Source organism: Lepisma saccharinum, chromosome 14 (genome assembly GCF_977018435.1).
Source record: "Lepisma saccharinum chromosome 14, izLepSacc3.1, whole genome shotgun sequence".
In the NCBI taxonomy this organism is placed as follows: domain Eukaryota; kingdom Metazoa; phylum Arthropoda; class Insecta; order Zygentoma; family Lepismatidae; genus Lepisma; species Lepisma saccharinum.
In genome coordinates this window covers 43,506,747-43,527,340 of record NC_139242.1, presented here as the reverse complement: position 1 = coordinate 43,527,340, position 20,594 = coordinate 43,506,747, and the positions used below count along the sequence as shown (strand labels likewise).

At 35.4% G+C, this 20,594-nt stretch overlaps 1 protein-coding gene across 5 annotated transcripts in view; it reads right to left on the bottom strand.

Moving 5' to 3' along the window:
* Nucleotides 1–20,594, bottom strand: part of LOC145998824 (anoctamin-7-like) — a 137,627-nt gene that overhangs the window by 103,795 nt on the left and 13,238 nt on the right. For all 5 annotated transcript variants that reach the window (XM_083135476.1, XM_083135475.1, XM_083135478.1 and 2 more), the window contains 3 exons: nt 17,100–17,432; nt 11,286–11,335; nt 4,355–4,468 (listed from right to left, as the gene is read on the bottom strand). In XM_083135476.1, coding sequence (XP_082991602.1) covers nt 4,355–4,468; nt 11,286–11,335; nt 17,100–17,432 — 497 coding nt within the window. The remainder of the gene's footprint in view (nt 1–4,354; nt 4,469–11,285; nt 11,336–17,099; nt 17,433–20,594) is intronic.

Here is a 20,594-nt window from a genome sequence, read left to right as displayed (position 1 = left end):
CCATACTAGTCGTGGTTGATCTTTCAGATGAAGCAGTGTCTCCAAACTCACACTGTTACAACTTTCAGCACAGAATACAAACTTGCGAATACTTTTCAAATGACAATTTTTGAATTGTACAGATATTATGCATGAAAACGCATGTAAAATAAATTAGATACAATAAAATAGATATTACAATATTCTATCACATGTTTATGTATTTTCTTTTTACCTTTTTCAGTAATTTTAAGTTTTACAATTTTGGTGGGAAAAAGGTTATTTACGTACAACTTAGATTTTTCCCTTTATGTGAGTTGGCTATGTTTCACAATTTTAGGATTACTTCACAACTTTAGGATTACTCTTCAAGGCGCTCATTTTAACAAATCTTAACTTTATCGTCGAAATTCAACCGAAACTTATTTCAAATGGTTTGTACGTGTTATTAATACTTATTAAATACATGTGCGTACCCATACATTTATGAATGAGCAAGCAAAACCGGTTGAAACCAAACATATGTGCGATTTTGCATAAATTGGCAATTCACGGTAATCACATTCTTGATACATCACAAATCAAATTACATCGCTGAGATATAAAAATATTTTAAATGTTTGAAGTTTACGTATGTACTTCGATTAGAACAAAGCCAAAGTGATGCGAATTAATTTTGTACAAATATGAGCCACCAAATACAAACTTAAATCGTAAATTTCAACTAATAAAATTATTTTATTTTTCACATTATGATGGTACTCATTATGATACCGTCATATCCCAAAGGAAGAAATAGGTGTTTGTTTTTTTCTTTCAGATAAAAAACTGTTTTAGGGGGCAAGATGAGGACAAATTGAAGTGAGGATCTGACCTCTGTGTTCCCCTCCAATTTCCATGAAACTTGGCAGGTGTATAAAGGGGCCCCAAAGGAAGAAATAAATGTTGTTTTTTTTTTGTTTCAGCTAAAAAACTGTTTTAGGGGACAAAACCAGCCTCGAATGTCAAGATGAGGACAAATGTAAGTGGGGATTTGACCCCTGTGTCCCCATCCGATTTCCATGAAATTTGGCAGGTGTATAGAGGGACCCTACAGTTCTTCCTTTCGGGGTCAGATCCCCACTTCGATTTCTCCTCATCTTGACATTTGGGGGGGGGGGTTGCCCCTAAAACAGTTTTTTTTAGCTGAAACACAAAAACACGTATTTCTTCCTTTGGGCCCCTCTATACACCTGCCAAGTTTCATGGAAATCAGAGGGGGACACTTAGATAACCTCCCTTGTCAGTGAAAATGTGATTTTTAAAAATGACCACTGAGGTATTTGATCTATGAAGAGGTTAAAGTTCAAAACATTCAAATTATTTTCAAAATTAAACATTCAGAATATGATGGTTTAAATGTCATCTATGGAAGAAATAGGCATGAGAATCGATTCTAAATGTTCTTATGTTCAATTTAAAAACTTTATTTTTCAAAAAACTGTTAGAAAATGTAACCATCTGTGGTTGAATTGATATTGTATTCATTTTAAGCTTAAATTTGTAGGAGAAATACTCAAACTTGTTTCCACCTAGATAGTTGCACAATAAATAGGAAAAATTCTTCAACAAACCTGGGTACAATTTGTCTCAAATCGGAAATAATTATTATTGATTTATTTTTTAGTTTTCATTACTCTTGAGAGATGGGGGAGTGGCATTTCCTACTGCTCATCTATAAAAACAGTTTTCAAATTCAACATAAGAAATATTATCATAGTCAAAATTCAAACTTTAATTTTTTAATGACAACATATAACTTACCAGATTCTGAAGGTATAATTTTAAAATAATTTGAAATTTGAAACTGCAGTAAGGGCTAAATGCTCTAATGGCCATTTGTAAGAATGACATTTTTTAATTCATCTAAAAAATTGCTTTCGGAATTGAACTTAAAACCTTTTGTATTCAACGACAACAGTAAAACCATATTACTCCCTAGCCTTCTTAAACCCGAAGGTTCATGGCTGCAGCAACACAGGCCTTCCATCTTTCCCTATCTTGAGCAAGTTCTATATACTCTTTTCCATCCCTACCGATTTCCCTTAGGTCCATCTCAACGTTGTCCCTCCATCTTCGTCTTGGCCTTCCTACAGGTCTCTTACCATCAGGTTTCCCAACAAGAATCCTGTAAACTCCTCTTTCCTCTCCCATTCGTGTCACATGGCCTGCCCACCTAAGTCTTCTTGATTTAATTATTCTAATAATATGTGGACATGAATACAAATTATGTAGTTCTAAATTATGTAACCTTCTCCACTCACCTGTCACCTCATCCCTTTTAGGTCCAAAGATTTTCCTAAGGATCTTATTTTCAAATACTCTCAATTTATGTTCCTCTTTCAATGTAAGGGACCAAGTTTCACATCCATATAATACTACAGGCAAAATTACTGTTTTGTATATTTTAACCATATTAACTCCTGATATATTAACTTACTGCAACTCTGCATAGAGCATATTTTCTTGGGTGTAAACATGAAAGAAATGGCTCTAGTTGGAAGAAACACCACACTTTGAATTTAAGCTACATCAAGAACGAGAAAAGGAAGATCTAGACTAGAGCTGTGTGATATTTTGATATATCGATAACAACTTGATATTTTTAAAATATCTGCAATGATAATACCAATATATTGATATCGATGGTCCTGATAGCATCAATATCGATCATGACCCTCATAAACAACCTTGTTTGGACTTAATTTGTAAATGACTAATAGAGGAACACCACTTATTCTCACTTCTTTTTAGGGTATTGGTTTAGAACTACCAAATACAGAGTGAAACACTCAACTCTATTATTTTGTAGGACTTCTATTTTCACTTATTGAACAAGCAACATCATTATCTTTTTTGTACTAGTTGCAATTAAAATTTAAACATTGGAGCGAAATATATTCAGTTACATCAACATCATCAATATCAACATTTTCACTATCATTAATATTTTCAATACCCAATATATCAACTTGATATTAATATTCAAACAATATCGACAATTTTATATCACACAGACCCAGTGGCGACACTCCTATGAGGCTTTTGAGGCTTAGACTACCCAAAAAATGTTGAAATTAAAATGTTCTTGTACCCTGTAACAATCAAAGTTCGTTAAAACGAATTAAACTATGTAATCCGAACGTTTGGTTCCGTTGATCCTTCCACATATCTTGTCAGTCAGGCCAGAAAGGGGAGAGCACGTTCGGTCCGAACTGTGAGGCTTTTGACGAAAAGCCTCGCTTTAAAAGGCAGCTACAGCGTGAGCTCTGCCTAGGTGGAAGGGGAGTGTAAGGGGAGGGGACTGCCGATTCGCTTGGTGAAAGCGGCTAGCCTCAGAATCAATCTGTTGTGCTTCTATAGTCTTCTTGTGCAAAGTGCGTCGTTCACACGCTGCATTGTTGAATGTTAATTTACTTCAAGTGCATGCGCGCGTGTGTTTGTGTGTGTGTCACATAGCTAGTGTATTTATGTTATAAAAATGTAATACTGTGAAATTATGTGTTGAAAACTCTAAGAGGATTTGCAGTGAAATAAATGTAAGTGAACAAGACTTCGTGGTTCTCAGATGCTTAACCTATGAAATCTTGGACACAATGACTGTACAAATGGAAATACGTTTTGGAGATCTTGAAAACATAAAATTTGTTGAATTGCTAGACCAAAATAACTTTGGGGGATATAAACTACATTTTCCTGTGATGAAATTAAATAACCTTCTGTCCACATATCCATTTCTCAACAAAGAACGATTAGAAAATGATTTAAAGAATATCTATGATGATGAAGAAAAGCATTTACCTCCTGCAGACCTAAAATTCATAGTTAACAATGATGTTCAAACAATCTACAAAGAAGTAACACAAATTGGTCTTGACATTCCCTGTTACAACAGCTTCCTTCGAAAGAAATATGAGCATCCTCAAGAGAGTAAAAAATTATCTCCGTAATTCAATGAAAAATGAAAGATTAAGTTCTCTCAGTACAATAGCCATTGAAAAAAAAAAAAACTGGTTAAAGAACTTTCTATTGATCAAGGCTTCAAGGAAAGAGTAATTGATACTTTTGCGACCAACAAGAATCGACGCATGGATCTGCTGTATAAAAAAATATAAGCAGATTTTTCAACCTACCCAGTATTAACGCCTTAGCTTCGCCACTGCACAGACCTAACTAAGACTGAGATAGCTAAAAGCTGCTGAAAATTTGTGAACAATGAAGATTAGGACCGCATGTGAAAAACTGAAAATGAGGCGACTGGAGACGAATTGTGGGGAAGACCAACTGAAAGAAAAGCACGCTAAATAATGAATCTAATGATCTGAATTCATCTTACCTCCTCAGCAACTTCGGCATAGTCAGCAGTCTCAAATATTAAATTTGATGGAAGCAAGCTATTTGGTCTTGTTCGTTCATAATCTTCATCTGAGGGGGTGGTTTTGGACCCATCCTGCAATTGAAATATTGCGTAATTCAATTAATAATTACAGATAGATCTCAATATAAGTAAAATATCCAATAGGTATGGACTGATATAAAATTATTGCTGATACATATATAAAGTGATAATACAAAATTTACCAATAACCAATATTCTAATGGTCTGCAAAAATTCCATTTTGGTTAATGCAATATGTTTTGCCTCAGAAAATTAAACTACATAATTATACTTATTACACAAAACAAGCATCTATGCTTTTATGCTATTATATTGTTAAAAGTTACAACAAAATTGAAGATTTTTGCACTTAATGACAAGTTATTTATAAATCACAATTTGGCACACACAGAAGTTGTATTACGTAGAAATTTTAGCAAAAAAAATGCAGGTTCGACCGGGAGTCGAACCTGGGTCTCTGGCATACTGTGCTATTGCTCTATCAACTGAACTACCCGAGCCAGCCCACAGATAAAACAGCAACAGCAAAAAATCAGGTGGTAGAGACCCAGTTCGAGTTCTGGTCTAGCCTGCATTTTTAGCTAAAATTTCTAGATATACTGGATCAGGAAAATTATTAGTAATTTTACCAATTAGCCCATTTTAACAGATGTCAACTGATTAAGATGCTCATCCCTAATATCCCTATGACATTATTTACAGACAGATATTTGGCAAAGCACAAGTCAAAGAAGGATGTGGCTTCATTGTCTCATGTGTGTTGGGCTGTGAATTATCTCTGAGGCAGCATCTATTGGTATTGCAAATTTTTGCTTTGATTTGCTTTATTTTACTTCACTTTTTGTGCCACTGTTGGCTAATTTGCGAAGATGGGAATGATGAAATTGATGAATGAACATTCACAAACATCCATGCCCAGGTCAGGATTTGAACCAGGGATCCCTGGCATCATAGCTTGATGTGCTAACCACTCTGCCACGGGAGCCGGCTACATTTTTTCTTTGAATTTAATCAATACCAGTAGATAATTTTCCAGAGTATGGATATTTTGCAAAGTCCACAAAGTGCTGTGCAACTCTTTTGCAATAGATCCTCTCCTTTAATATCTTGTAATCAAGTTTTTCAATCCTTGGAGACAGCACACTGTACAGTGGTTTGGACCCAACCTTCAATTGTAGGTCAAGTCCCAATTACACTATCTCAGCATGAAAGGAATTTAAAACAAACTTGCAACACTTTGCAGAACCTAAATATCCTGCAAATTACGCAAAACATTTATTTTCGTGTAAAGATGTGAGCTTCTTGTGGTCAATATTTTGATATCTTAAGTAAAACTGGTAAACTGACATGCTATAGTTCCAATGTAATAGTTATAGAATATTAACATTTGGGTCATTCCTAGGGTTACCAGATCGCTGTAAGGGAAATGTAGGATATGCTGTCCCAAAATGTAAGACACAAAACATTCTCAATAAATTCATATTTCTATAGAACACGTTAGAAAGTAGTTGAAAAATGACACTTTTCAGTTTAAAAAAAATAAATTTAATGAATTTTTAAATGCAAAATTTCAAAACTTGCAATCATACTAATCAATGCACCTCTTACTACATGATTTAAGTGGTACTTCTCAGAGAAGACAATTTTTATCAAAATTTCAAGTTTAGTCAAACTATATTTATGCTAGAGTGGACAGTCAAACTTTCTGAAATTATAGGGACCAGTACCAAACATTTTACAGACTTTATGAAAAAATAATTTCTCTCGTGACTCTGTTGTTGATGGTAATGAAAGTACTCTGTCAACATTTGAATTATGACCTTTCATGGCAAACAAATATTCAACAATTACCGTAATTTAAAATGGTTCCAGAAGTTTCATCTTGGGTAGATTTTAGTTCAATAACAGGGTGTCTACCAAAATAACACATCCAGAATTCTGGACTCTTTCTGGACTTTTCTAGACCTTTTTTCAGTTCTTCTTAACGTTTATTTATTCAACCCCTACTTAGGTAAATTTGGAAATTAGTAATTAAGAAAATAAATATTTATTTAATGAAACCCCCTACCAAAGGGCCAGTTAAGATAAAAACTGAAGCTGAATTTAAGAAGAGAATTAGATCTGCTTTCTCGTATTAATGCATTCTGAACTGTGTTTAGGAGACGAGAGAGGCTTTGGCGTCTGGACTCGCAGCCAGTATAATCTTATGTGAGGCTTGTCTCTGTTGTCCCTATGTTTGTGACTGTCCCTTCATCCATCTTATCTTACCACCATTCATCCTCATCTTCACGATTAGCCAAAGGGACAGAAAAAAGTGAAGTAAAATAAACTGAATCAACCAATCAGTCATTATGATAGCAAACATTCTTGACCACAAGAAAAATTAATTGCCTTTTTATTGTCTTCTTGACCTACTTGTTGATTTCTTTACTTTTTCTTGAATTCCATAACTTTCTTGACTGGCAGACACACTGAATAACTTTGTTCTCTATACCCCTGCTTTACAATCAAATTATATTGAATATTGAATAAGAATGGGCAACACCTTGTTCCATCAGTATAAACCCCAAGGCAAGAAATTCTGCTCAGGCATTTAACAGTGACGTTATCAGAAGGTGTTCCCTAAATTTTGTTCATTAATGGCGTCAGTTTTCTCGTTTGTTTAATAGCAGGACAAACTTTTTTCTGTTTGGGCAATGACTGAATCAAAATAAATTTCAGTATTGAGTTTGGAAGTGCAGTCTATAGACTTGTAACTTGCTACACTTTTTTCTGTTACCCATTTTCCTAATTGATATTATGTGATGCTCAAAATGTAGAACATTTATGATATTTTTCCAATTCCTCCTGGATGCCGGACATAAGGCTAAAATGTAGGACATATCCAGGAAAAACCGGACGTCTGGTAACCCTAGGCATTCCAGCATTATGTCTGACATTTTAGAGACAAAATTTAACGTTCTAGATACGAGAGTGTATTAAAATACTAATAATGTAGTGATTTCATAGAATTGTGAAGTACACTACAGTCCCGTTTAACCAAATCTGATTAACCAAATTTCCAGGTTAACCGAATTGCTAAAAAAAGAAGTTACTCATGTGTGACAGTGTTTTACGCAGGAACACTGACGAAGCACTTTTGTCTTTGTTTTGGTCTAACAGTTATCAAAGAGTAAGTTCATTGTTATGATGAGTTGGCTGTACTCACCCACTCCCCCATCCCCATCTATTTTTAGCACGTGTACTGTGATGTACGCTCAAGGACAAGAGCTTTTTGTACCAGAGCCTTAATGTTACTGTAATTCATGTTCTCGAGTTAAATGACTACGTATTATTGTAAGCTTTTTGTTCATGCCTACATGTTGATATACAATTGTACTGTATATCAAAATACTGTATGCAATAAAATGTATGTACTGTACGTATATCGAAAAACTTTTATTCCGGTTTAACCGAATTTTCATTCAACCGAAGCACCATCGGTCCCATCATTTTTGGTTAAACGGGACTGTAGTGTACTTTATGCTATCTGCTAACAAATTTTGAAAAAAAACTTGAGTATGATGACAGGCTGAATGCATCAAAAATCATTAACGAAAGTCATTATGTGTGCGACACTTTAAAAATATAGCAAATTTTTACTTCATTTGTCTGTGCAGCACATAGACTGCAGATGCTAGTAAGTTTTATTGATGAAATGTGTAAATTATATGCATTCACAAACATCTAAACCTTAATGCAATTAAAAATAATAACAATTTCCATGTTAATTCATTTTGTTATTTACATGGATTAGGACCACTTTTCGTGGAATGCCCCATTTATAAATGTCCCACAGCATGGCTGTGGGGTCTAAGGGGTCATGCTACAGGATGCATGCAGGTTCGGGTCTTCTTGGGGGGTAATAACTTTTCTCCTGAGATTTCAGCCTGTGCACGAGACCGTTGGCCACCCACCATTGTGAGGCAATTCGGGAGCTATGAATGAGTAGCACAACTCTGTCATGGTAACCTATAACGACAGGGGGTTCGTAGTACTGACCACACGTCACCCCATAATTGGATGGATGAGGCCAGCAGTCGGTAGGCAGGCACTGGCTCTCACAGGCAGTTGCACCATGGGTTATTATTATTATTATTATGAACATTTATAAATATTCTGAACAACTCTGGCAACTGGTAAGAGTATTGGTGTCAGCTAATTTATTTTGCAAAAGTACATTCTATGATTAAATGACAGCTAATTAGATATTCTGACAATTAGAATCCCAGAGTTTACATCTTCCTGCATTATACATTAATTCTTCATAGTTCTAATAGAGCAAAATGCTATAAAATATTTCCCAGATTTTCAGTTTTCCCACATTTCAAGTTTTATCGCTTTCGTCTCCTGAAAAACGTAAAATCAAGGTTCCACTGCATGTTAACATTATTGAGCAAATTTCTAGTAGATTGATATGCTATAGATGAAATATAATATTTATGAAACTATTCTGAAAACCTTTAAATTGCCACAATCTTTAAAGGTTTGCACTTCATATACCTTAGCTACCATTTACATTGATGGTGGAAGTTCAAATGTTGATGGTGGTAGAACCAACAAACACACATGCAGATAATGTAAGAACATATTCATAAACAAAGTATATACACAGTGTGTCCGGCTTAAAAGAACAATACCTATAGGAATGAGTTATTGGTTGTAGTTTTAGCTGTAATAATTGTTTTCTAATTGTGGTTTTAGATTTAATTCTGTACCTTCAGTACATTAATTGTTTACATTATAAGTAGGAATGTTTTTTCATTTCTTTTTTTTTTTATTTCTTTTTTATTCTTTCTACTGCAACAATGATTTTCAAGAAGTGGAAAGTGTCAATTGTAATATGTTTTTTTTTAAAGGGTTTGTTGTAAGAACGGCCCGCGAGGCCGAAACACGCCCTCTCAATAAAGATGATATTATTATTATTATTATTATTATTATTATTATTATAGTTCAAATCACAAACCCTGACACCTTCTGTAAACAAAACCACCTGCATGCAGAAAGCATTGCAAACTCATAGAAGTAAAATAATCCACACGAAAATCCAGCGTTGTTACAGGATTCATTACCTAAGGTAAAACAATGGCAAATTTGTAGTATGGGATACGCTGCCGCAAATGACGTCTCACTTTAAACCCAATGCTCTTTCTTTTTTTTACTTATTGCTTCACCTTGATGGTTAACTCTTTGCACCAGTAATCATTTCCCATAAATTTGGCTTCTTTCTTGCATGCGAATTGCATATATTTTACTTGCATTTTTTTAGACAAAATGATATAACATGGTAATGTATATTTCTAAGGATGATATAGATAGGAGTGTATTTGAAATTTGTTTGTAGATTTTATTTAACTTGTATCTTATGTAAATAAAATATATAATGGGCATAAACAGCCATATGCATTGCTGTAAGTCCAATAAATATATTGATGATGATGATGAAAACAAGACAAAGAAAGTTCGTAAATTTATTGCGGTTGGAAACTTTGACAAGCATCCTAATAACTATTTTTGTTCCACCAAATATAGTGCACTTTGTAAAATAACTTGGTGACATGGCAAGGCAAGATAAGTGTGAACATTTTGTAGTAATATGCATTGTAACTTTCAATGAGCTTAGAGATTTGTGTACATAATGATATTTTATAACATTCGTTATTTTCTAAAAATAATCATATGAACAGCAAGGTAGTAGTGCAACTTAGTAATATTGCCTGACTTGTCCTTAGAAAAATAACATGCCGAGTTCTATGCGTGCGGGAAGGTCTCCGTGTTCTCCGAGCTTGTTTTCAAAACACCAGCAAGGACAGCCTTTGAGAAGGGGTGAGAAACAGATTCTACTCAATATTTATGTAACGTTCTGTCAGTGGTATCCTGAGAAACCAGTAAATGAAGTGGTTAAGTTGGTATCCTGAGAAACCAGTAAATGAAGTGGTTAAGTTGGTATCCCAGTGCAGTGGTGTGTCAGTGTCTGTAGTTTTAAGGGTTATGAAAGAGAGAATGACCGGGAGAGTAACAATGTATGCGGCTGCATATTCGTGTGATGTTTTGAGAGCGGGTTCTCACATTTAGAGGCTCTTATACAAAATGAATAGGTGCGGCGAACTATGAGTGTAACAGCAGATGATTGCGGTCATGGATCAGCTGATGCAGAGTGATACATCGAATCGGTGAGACCGTTTGTTTACAGAAGGTCTCAGGGTTGGTGATTTAGACCTTAGGGCAACTCAATATGAGCACCATTAGTTGCTACAACCTGTATTTAAGCTCTGCCCATGTGTTGTTTAGCATTACTGGAGTCACATTTCAGATTGCAGCACAAATGTGATGTCGTAGATCAAGAAGGTCACGAACTCATGTCTGGTACACTTGTGACTTTACAAAACCCCAAAGAAAAAAATCAAGAGGAGTAATATCCGGGGATCTAGGGGGCTACTGACGCTACAACTGTTCAATTCAGTTCAGTTCAGTTTGGTCGGTTCGAGCACACACGTACGCGAGCGCAATCCAACAAATGCTGACATTTTGCAAGCGCGGAAAAAAGAAACATTATGAGATTATCTTTCAAACTACGTAAGGCTTAAGGTACTCTTGGTTAAATATTACACGTAATGATTTTTTTCTTTTATTGTTAAGCCGGACACGCTGTATTAAAAATAACTATTACACCAGGATAGTAATGTTCTGAATGTCTATCCAATGTTCTAGTCTATCCAATGTTCTAACTGCCATTCTCTAATTTGTCGACAACATAATTTCACACATATGCAACACTTATTACGCACAACACTATAATTAATAAATCAAATACAAAATCAAAACTTACAAGTAATTTAGCTTTTCGACCAAATTTCTTTTTACTTTTCTTTCCTTTACCTGAAACAAAATATATAAATAGCTTTATTATTTCAAAAAAATATCTACTACGGTAATAACACATATGTTTAAGGATAAATTTCACTGCAAGTTACAAATAGAAAAAAAATATATCAAATCAAATTTCATCAAAATTGTCAATTTTTAAAAAAACCTTTACTTAGAAAAACAAAAAGTAAATCAGAAATTTATTGGAAGCGATTGTAAACAATGCATATACTCACTATCATCTGATTAATTTGCCCCATTCTTAATGGAAGTAACTTAAATGGGCCTTTTTCAAAAAAATTCTCTTAACCTGAAGTATTATGCCATTTAGAAACTTTTAAACACTGCATATTATTTGAACATAAATCCTTTTTCACTAAAAATTTCTACGTAGTAATCTCCTGTGTGTACCTAAGCTTCAAGAATAAATCTTTTTTTATATTAATTAAATATATCAATAACCTAATATAGATTAATTATGATGGATAATAAAAAAAAGTAATAAACAACTAGAGTTAGTAGAGTTATTGAGTGAAGAGTGACATGCTTTTATTTCCCACCTTGTGTGTATACACACACAAATGTGTCATTCATTTTGATTTACTGTGTATTTGATTTAATTTTTCCTGTGTAAACAGATATTATTGCTGCTGTGCTGTAACAGTTATCTTAACCCTTTCCATTTGTAAATCAATCCTCATCCAACACTATAACCAATATCTCTAAAACTTGTTTGTCATGCTCAGTCCATATCCAGAACACTCGATACTCTGTATCAGTACTCAGTGAAATTAATTCTCATTTCACAGCATTTCAGATGTTCTTAACAGTTAAGTAAATATGTATTGTATATTGATTTTGTTAGTTTTCACTATTGCTTTGATTTAATTCTTCTGAGGTGCTACAGCTCTTTGTGAGCTTTGGCCTGCTCAATTAAATTCTTCCATTCTTCTCTATTCAACACACATTTTTTCCCAGTTCTGGATCTTCATGCATCTTATGTAGTTTCTAACGTTGTCTATCCATCTGATCTTGGGCCTTCCTTGGGATCTTGTAGCAATAGGTTTCCAGTTGTAAATTTGCTTTACAATTCTTTCTTCAGGTATTCTTTCAAAGTGACCCAACCAGCTAAGCCTTTGAGCTTTGATGTATCTTCTTATATTCTTACATTGTATTAATATATCAAGCTCTTTATTTGTTTTTATTTACCATATGTCATTAGACTGTCTTGTTGGGCCATATATTTTCCTTCATATCTCTCTTTCAAATATCATCAGTTTCCGAATTATATCCTCTTTCAGCACCCAGGTTTCACAGTCATATGTAACAACAGGTCTTATTATGGATTGGTACAGTTTCAATTTTGTTTTCCTGGAAACTGGTTTAGATTGGAATCTCTTCTTATTTGAATAGTATGCTCTGTTTCCAGCTGCAACCCTTTCTTTAATTTCTTCTTCAATTAAATTGTTTCCATTTACAATTGACCAGAGATATTTAAATGACTGAATTGGCTCTATTTGCATTGTATCTATATCTGCTTTTTTTTTTTGGATTCTTCTTCTTGTACACCTAATATATTTTGTCTTATTTTCATTCACTATTAATCCATATTTCATTGCCTGTTGCTTTAATTTCACAAGTGATTCAACTACTGATTGCTTAGTTCTTGCAGTAATTACATTATCTGCATAAGCACAAATCTGTCTTAATCTTGTTGAAAAGTTGCCTCTAATTTCCAGCTTCTGAATTATTGCCTCCATGACTATGCTAAATAAAATTGCTGATAATGAATCTCCTTGTTTTACTCCTCTGTTAATCACAAATTTCTCACTCAGGTCGTTATTTATTTTTACTCTGGCTGTGGTTCGAGACATTAAATTTCTTTAAAATGTAGTAATTAAATTTCTATTTACTGAGTGAGAGGCTTCCATAAAATCGATAAATATATTATGCAATTCAATATTATGTTCATGACAATTTTCATATATTTGACGTAATATAAATATATTGCCAAGTGTGGATCTATTTGGTCTGAAACCCATTTCGGTATTCACCTAGTGTATTTTCTGTAATTCAGAGATCCTATTTTGTAGAAGAATTGCAAAGATGTTGAATGTGACATTTAGAAGCGTAATTGGTTTGTAGTTACTACACTGCAACCTGTCTCTTTTTTTAAAAAATTGTGTAGATGATATCATGTAACCATTCTTGTGGCATTCATTTCTTCTTTATCTCATACGTTGAGTATCAATTTGTAAATTTTGTTCCTTAGCATGTATCCTCCACATCTTATTAGTTCCGCTGGGATATTATCTGAACTGGGTGACTTTTTCATTTTTAAGGATTTTATGATTTTATTTACCTCATCGTATGTTGGAACAGGTATTTCAGTGTCTTCTTCTGATGTCTCATATAATTCATCTTCAGACAAAAAGTTCTCACAATTGAGTAAATCCTGAAAATACTCTTTCCAACGTAGCAGTACTTTATCTTTTCAGATATTAGTTCTCCCGACACATCTTTACATGCTAACGTTGCATCAGTGTAGATCCCTACATGCAATTTCACAGACTTAAAAAAAATTCTGGAGTCATTTCTTCTATGCAATTCCTCAATCTCTTTAAGCTTGTTACTTAGCCATTCTTTTTTCTTCTTTTTGCATACATTGTTAGTAATTCTTCTTTTATTCTCATAATCTTCTCAGTTTGCCTTAGTTTGTCTTTCTAGAAATTTTTGTCTTACAGCATTTTGCATTCATTATCCCACCATTCATTCCTTCATTTGCGATCTTGTGTTTCTATTAATCAGTTGCTGTTTTCAGAACGGCTTCTTCGATTTTTCCCCAATCATCATTTACATCTTGAGTGTCAATAATATCGTCCAAATTTTGACTAAGGTGTTTTCTATATTGTTTCAGAACTACTTTACTTTGCATACTGCTTCTATTCCATTTTATTTGATGTCCTGGTTTGATTTTTCGTACAGGTATTAATTTTTGTTTAATTACTACCTTGGCCAAAAAATGGTCTGAATCACAGTTGAGACCTCTCATTGTTTTTATGTTTGATCTAATTGGTGTGAAAAATGAGGAATGTGCTGTTTGCAGTAAAGAAATGTGCCTGACCAACAGAGAGATAAAATATTTTTGCAAAATGTGTTTAAAAAACCCACACTACATCCTGCTGAATGTTTTGAAAGATACGAGGGGCGATCAGGTTGCTCCGACCCTAACATAGAAGGAATGACGTTATGATTGATTTTTTATTTTGTTATTGTTTAGTGATCCTTTATATGCTTTCATTCTGAATTGCAAGTCTGAGTAGCGTACAGTTTCCTTTTTACAGGGATATAACTGAGTGAAGTTGTGTCAATGTGCCAGAATGGAGAAAACTGAGGTGAGAGCGGTGATCAAATATTTTGAGAAGAAGAAGTGGACGGTATCCAAAAGTCATGAGGACTTGGTGGATACACTAGGGGACACTGCTCCTTCATACAGTATGGTGAAGAGATGGTGTCGTGAGTTTAATTGTGGGAGAGAGTCGTGTGAGGATGAACATGCAGGTGGAGCACCAAAAACTGTCATGGCGACCGAAAACATTAACCAAGTCCACGATATGGTGCTGAAGGAAAGTCGAGTCCGTCGTCATGTTGCTGAGATGTGTGGCCTGTCATATGGCACTGTCAAAAACATAATTACCCAGGAATTGCAAATAAAAAAAAATGCTGCAAGATGTGTCCCTCGAAACCTCACCCCAGATCAGAAGCGTACCCGAGTGCTCATCAGTCAAGAACTTCTCGACAAGTTTCGTGCTGATATAGACGATTTCCTTGCCCGATTTGTAACTATGGTTGAAACATGGGTCCATCACTTCAACCCAGAAACAAAATCACAAAGCATGGAGTGGAAACACCCACATTCTCCACCAACGAAGAAGTTCAAGGTGCAAACGTCAGCCAAGAAGGTGATGGCCTTAATTTTCTGGGACTGCAAGGGTGTCCTTCTTGTGGACTATCTACAAAGAGGCCAAACCATCACTGACACATACTACAGTGACCTAATCAAGAAATTACGCGATTCCATCAAGAAAAAAGGCGTGGGATGTTGACTCGCGGTGTGCTCCTTCACCAGGACAATGCATCTGTCCACACCTCACGCATTGCGAGGGCCGCTATTGCAGATGCATCGTTCGAATTGTTGCCCCACCGACCCTATTCCCCAGATTTGGCCCCCAGTGATTTCCATTTGTTCAAACATTTGAAGAATGACATTCGTGGGCAAAAATTGTCTGATGATTCTGAGGTGATAAGGGCTGTGGACTCATGGTTGGAGGACCAGTCGGAAGAATTTTTTTTGCAAGGTATCCAGGCGTTGGAGCACCGATGGGAAAAGTGCATTGGAGTTGCAGGGGAGTATGTTGAAAAATAAAAACAAAATTGAAACCCTATTGCCGCTCTTTCTATGTTAGGGTCAGAGCAACCTGATCGCCCCTCGTACCATACCATGTTAAAATACAAAGTACACAAAAGGTAAATGTAGATTTATTCATCAAAACTCTATAGAATTAATATATATTGAATGTAAAGTTTAAAAAAAAGGTAAAGTGCTCCCCTGTGCTTAGCACCATGCCATGAAGGCATATAGGGGGTGTAGGGGTAATGCCCCACACTTTCTTGATCCGGTCGTGAGTGAGAGTGATGTGATCATTCGACGCTGGGTGGGCGCAGGGGCCGCTTCCAACATTAGAAAAGTTCCCGGATTTGAACCGGCTGGGGATCAAACCCGGGACCTTTAACATGGTAGTAAAGTTAGCTTTTATTTATCCAAACTCTATACTCACCACTAATTTTAAGACACGTAAACAATAAAATTGATTCATAATCAATTAAAAACCTAAAACATGCAGAAAAAATCCAAATTTGGGGTGGATATGGTAATTTTATACTGAGTGGTAAGGGTTAATGGTCAGTTAGAAATCTTGCAGAGATTACAAAGTAACAGTTTCTCACTCGTTTTTAATTTCTTTTACAAGATACAATAGAGATCAGGGTCCACAATTCAGAACTGACTTCTGTGGAAACTTATTCTTGTCCACATACTCCAGTGATGCAAATCTCTCACACCAGTGCTCAGTGAGGGGAGATGCACAAAGATGGTATTCCCCAGCCAACCAAATTTTTAAAAAGCTTCTCCCCCCAGCTGTCTCATTGTCACCATGTTAAACTATAGGAGTATCCCTCACCTAACTCCAAAGCTCGACTAAACATATCCCCAGCTAACACTTCCCACTTAGGTGCTTATAATAAATTAATAGCTGCAATTATAAATTTATAACAATTTTAATTTGATTTTGATTTGATTTAGTTTATTTTACTTCGCGTTTTGTGCCTCTTGGCTAATTTGCGAAGATGGGGATGAGTGATGAAATGATGAAATTGATGAATGGACATTCACAAACCACCAAGCCCGACCGGGATTCGAACCCGGGACCCTTGGCGTCGCAGCGCGATGTGCTAACCACTCGGCCACAGGGTCGGGCAATAACAATTTTAAGAAGTAACTAGTTTTAGATGCACTGTTTATGCAAAAATGCACTATTTTCACTGCAATGAATTCTATTCTTTGATTGTATAAGAGAAACAATTTGTTCAAAGTACTTTTGATAAATTTTCCTACTTACAAGAAACAGCATCAATTTTCCGCTAACAGATATGCTTTAAAACTTCCAGATTTCTTTTTAACAGATACATAACATAAATTCACAGACATGCACGTTACCTTCCTTTCCAATTTCCACAGATCTTCTTATTCCAGCTACCCGGTCTGCAATTTTGCTAGAAGATCTAGCAGTTCTTACAACTGGTTCTTCAGACCTTGCTCTATTACTTGCTGATGCTTCGGAAGACTGTTCAACTATTGGTGCTTGAGTGTCAGATTCAGAAACAGTAAATGCACCTTCACGATCTGGTCTATATGTAGAAATGCCAGACATGTCCGCTGAAGTGAGACTAGGCGGTGTCGCACGAGGAACATTTCCAGGTGAAACTGTTTCCAAACGTTCCATGTTAGAACTATCATGAGAAGCTCCAGAAGCTTCATTATCAGTTTCATCTGAAATTCAGTATTATTATGAATCATTCACAATTACTTGACAAACTGCAGCACAGCTTTTCCTACTCCAGCATATTCTATGATATCTACAAATTAATTCAAACTATATCAGACTAATTTTACTCAATGATTTGTTCACTCATACAATGCCGAAACACACTTAAAACAATACCCTGATTGATGGATTGATTTAGTTTATTTTACTTCGCTTTTCTGTAACTTTCAGTTAATCGCAAGATGAGTGGAAGTGATGATATGATGAAATTGATGAAGGGACACTCACAAAGAACAGCCATACCTGAAGCAGGATTCGAACCTGAGACCTGTGGCTTCATAGGGCACTGTGCTATCCACTCCACCAAGGAGGTCGACATTAAAACAATACATTAAAAGAGCAGATGTGAAACAATTATCGGTATGGGAAATATGATTATATGGGCAAGTGAAATTGCAAATCATTATTTTGCACCCAAATTGTACTGTCCAACATAAATTTAGTTGCACCTGGCAACACCATTAAGAAGTGATGTAGAAGATTCTGACGATAGATGCAATTCAATTCATGGTTGGTAGGTGTGTATAAAATGGTTAGTTTCAAATATCAGAGCAGAATTATCACTTGTGAATTTTGAATTAAATATGTAGCCCATACACATAGACATATGCATCCATCTATATACTTGCACAAATTTCTAGATTATCAGTTTCTCCATGTATCCTTAAAAAGAAAAGCTTTTTTATTTCCTCACACAGTCATTATTTTCCCACTCATAAAGTATTTGAAGCATGTCAGAATAACATTTAGAGCAGAATGCAGATCTTTTGGAAAAGAAATAGTGCTAGGATTTCCATGATTTTACTGCTGTGAAAGGGTGTAATATGTTCACAAACTGTATAGAAATTCATGTCATGAAAACTAATTAGATTTGTGTGCTTCATTAGGGGTAAGGCTGAACCGATACAACTTTAAACTGATATCCACACCGATACTCATACCAATTCTCACCGATACCATTAGTAATGTTCGAAAATTGTAATAATTAAAATTGTTCAAAATACTAATTGATATTAGTGTATAAATAACTAGAGTGGGAAGCAGTCAGAAAAAAAAACTTTTGGGGGGAAAATGGAGTTTTTTCCGTGGCCTTTTCTGGTTGGGCTCTTTCCCCCAAAGTGTTTCAAATCAATGAAAATAAATTACTTGGTTATTCCACTGCTTCCGTTCATCTCTCTACTGTAAAAGGACACTCATATCTAAATGAAAATACGGCTCTTTCCCCCAAAGTGTTTCAAATCAATGAAAATAAATTACTTGGTTATTCCACAGCTTTCGTTCATCTCTCTACTGTGAAAGGACACTCATATCTAAATGAAAATACAACTTTCAATATGGAATTCATAAATAGACACGAGCAGTAGTTGCAAAATTGCAGGTTCTTTGAACTGATGGTTTTCCCCAAGTGTTAACTTCATATTTCAGTAGGCTCATTAAATATATCTACATAGTATATAAACACTCGGATAATTAGAGTAATTTTGTATATATTTTCTAAATAGAATCTAATAGTATGACACATGAACATGCACATGAAGCAAAGAAAGAAAATATTGATTGATCTTTCAACACACTTATCAAAGGTACCCTCAATGATAGTTTTTCTTTAAATATATCTAAAATAGAAAAATAATATCAAAAACTCTTACATTTGTATTTAGTATCAAATATTTGTATTCTGGCTTTCAAGTGTATCGTGTATTTTACTGCTCCTAAACCTGGTCAAGGAGCAAGTCTTGATATATTTTGGCCACCTAATGTGGTTGTCAACTGTTGTGAGAACATAGCATGGTAAATTCATTTCATACAAGCCAATGCCCTGCTCAAAAATTTTACCCCTTTCTAATTTTTTAAACTTTATACATTAATATGCACCTTTGAAATTAAATACTATTAAGAAATAAATTATGGCACATGGTATATGTCAAGGCTTGTTGACAAATGTAAAATCAGGTTTAAAATAGTTGGAAAGCAATCTAATGAACTCTCATGGCACGGTTCTGGGCAACAGCCTGATAGTTGAGAAACAGTGTCATCCTAGTGCACAGTGGACCTAAAAGTGAAGCAGAACTGAAATAGATTGATGAACAGATTCTCTCGGGCTATCGACCAGGTGAGTTGTGGAAATGATTTCAAGCTTTTGAGAGCTAACATCACTCCCATCTTCAGGGTAGAAGTGCAGTTGAAGATGAGAGTGACATTAGCTCTCGAAAGCTTGGAATCATTTCCACAACTCATCTGGTCGATAGCCCGAGAAAATCTGTTCATCATTCATCGCCAGGAAAGCTTCAAGTCTTACTTGAAATAGATTGACCACAAATGGAAAAAAAAGTCAATTAAAGAAATAAGGCTTTCTCCTAGTAAAATTTTGTTTAAGTCCACTTTATGCTCAGATATTCCAATTGGGATCAGACCTATAGCTTAACCTTTACTCGGCCAATGGGTCACATGTGACACATAGAAAATATAGGTGTAGTTGGCCAATGGGTCACTGATGACCCATCGTGCTGATTAAAAAGTTCATGTGCTTTTAGCACCTTCATACTTGTATGTGAGGTTGTAAACGCTGACAGATGTTCAGATAAGACTTTGAAATGTCCTGTCGAAGAAAACCCACTTACCCATGACCCCCTCTCCTTCCTTTCCCGTCGCATTTTTGATGCGAGTTTTGACAGCTGTGAAATGAATGCAATGCAATATATGAGATTTACGAGCTTGTTTTCTGCCTCCCAGCTTGGGAAATCTGAGCTATCTTTTGTCAACATGTTGGGTTGTGTGTTCCAATGCTGAAGTTGGTGACGAGAGTCTAAAAATAGAACAAGGGAAGCCAAAATTCACTGTCACGCCTGACTGGAACAAAAGGAAATATGTTGGTTACAACATGCTGCGAAGGAAATGTGACGCCTCTGCTGTTTTGTTGATGAAATTCTGCCTGCCTCCTCCTCCCCTCCCATGTAACCAATAGCATACCCAATAGCATCTTTGTGAGTCTCACATAGTGACAGGTCACAAGCAATTCTTGAGTGCTAGCTGAAACTTGTGCGTCTGTGTGCTCTGTTGTTGGTGCTTGCTTGTGCGTTGGCTGATTGTGGTAAGTCCTTGCATCT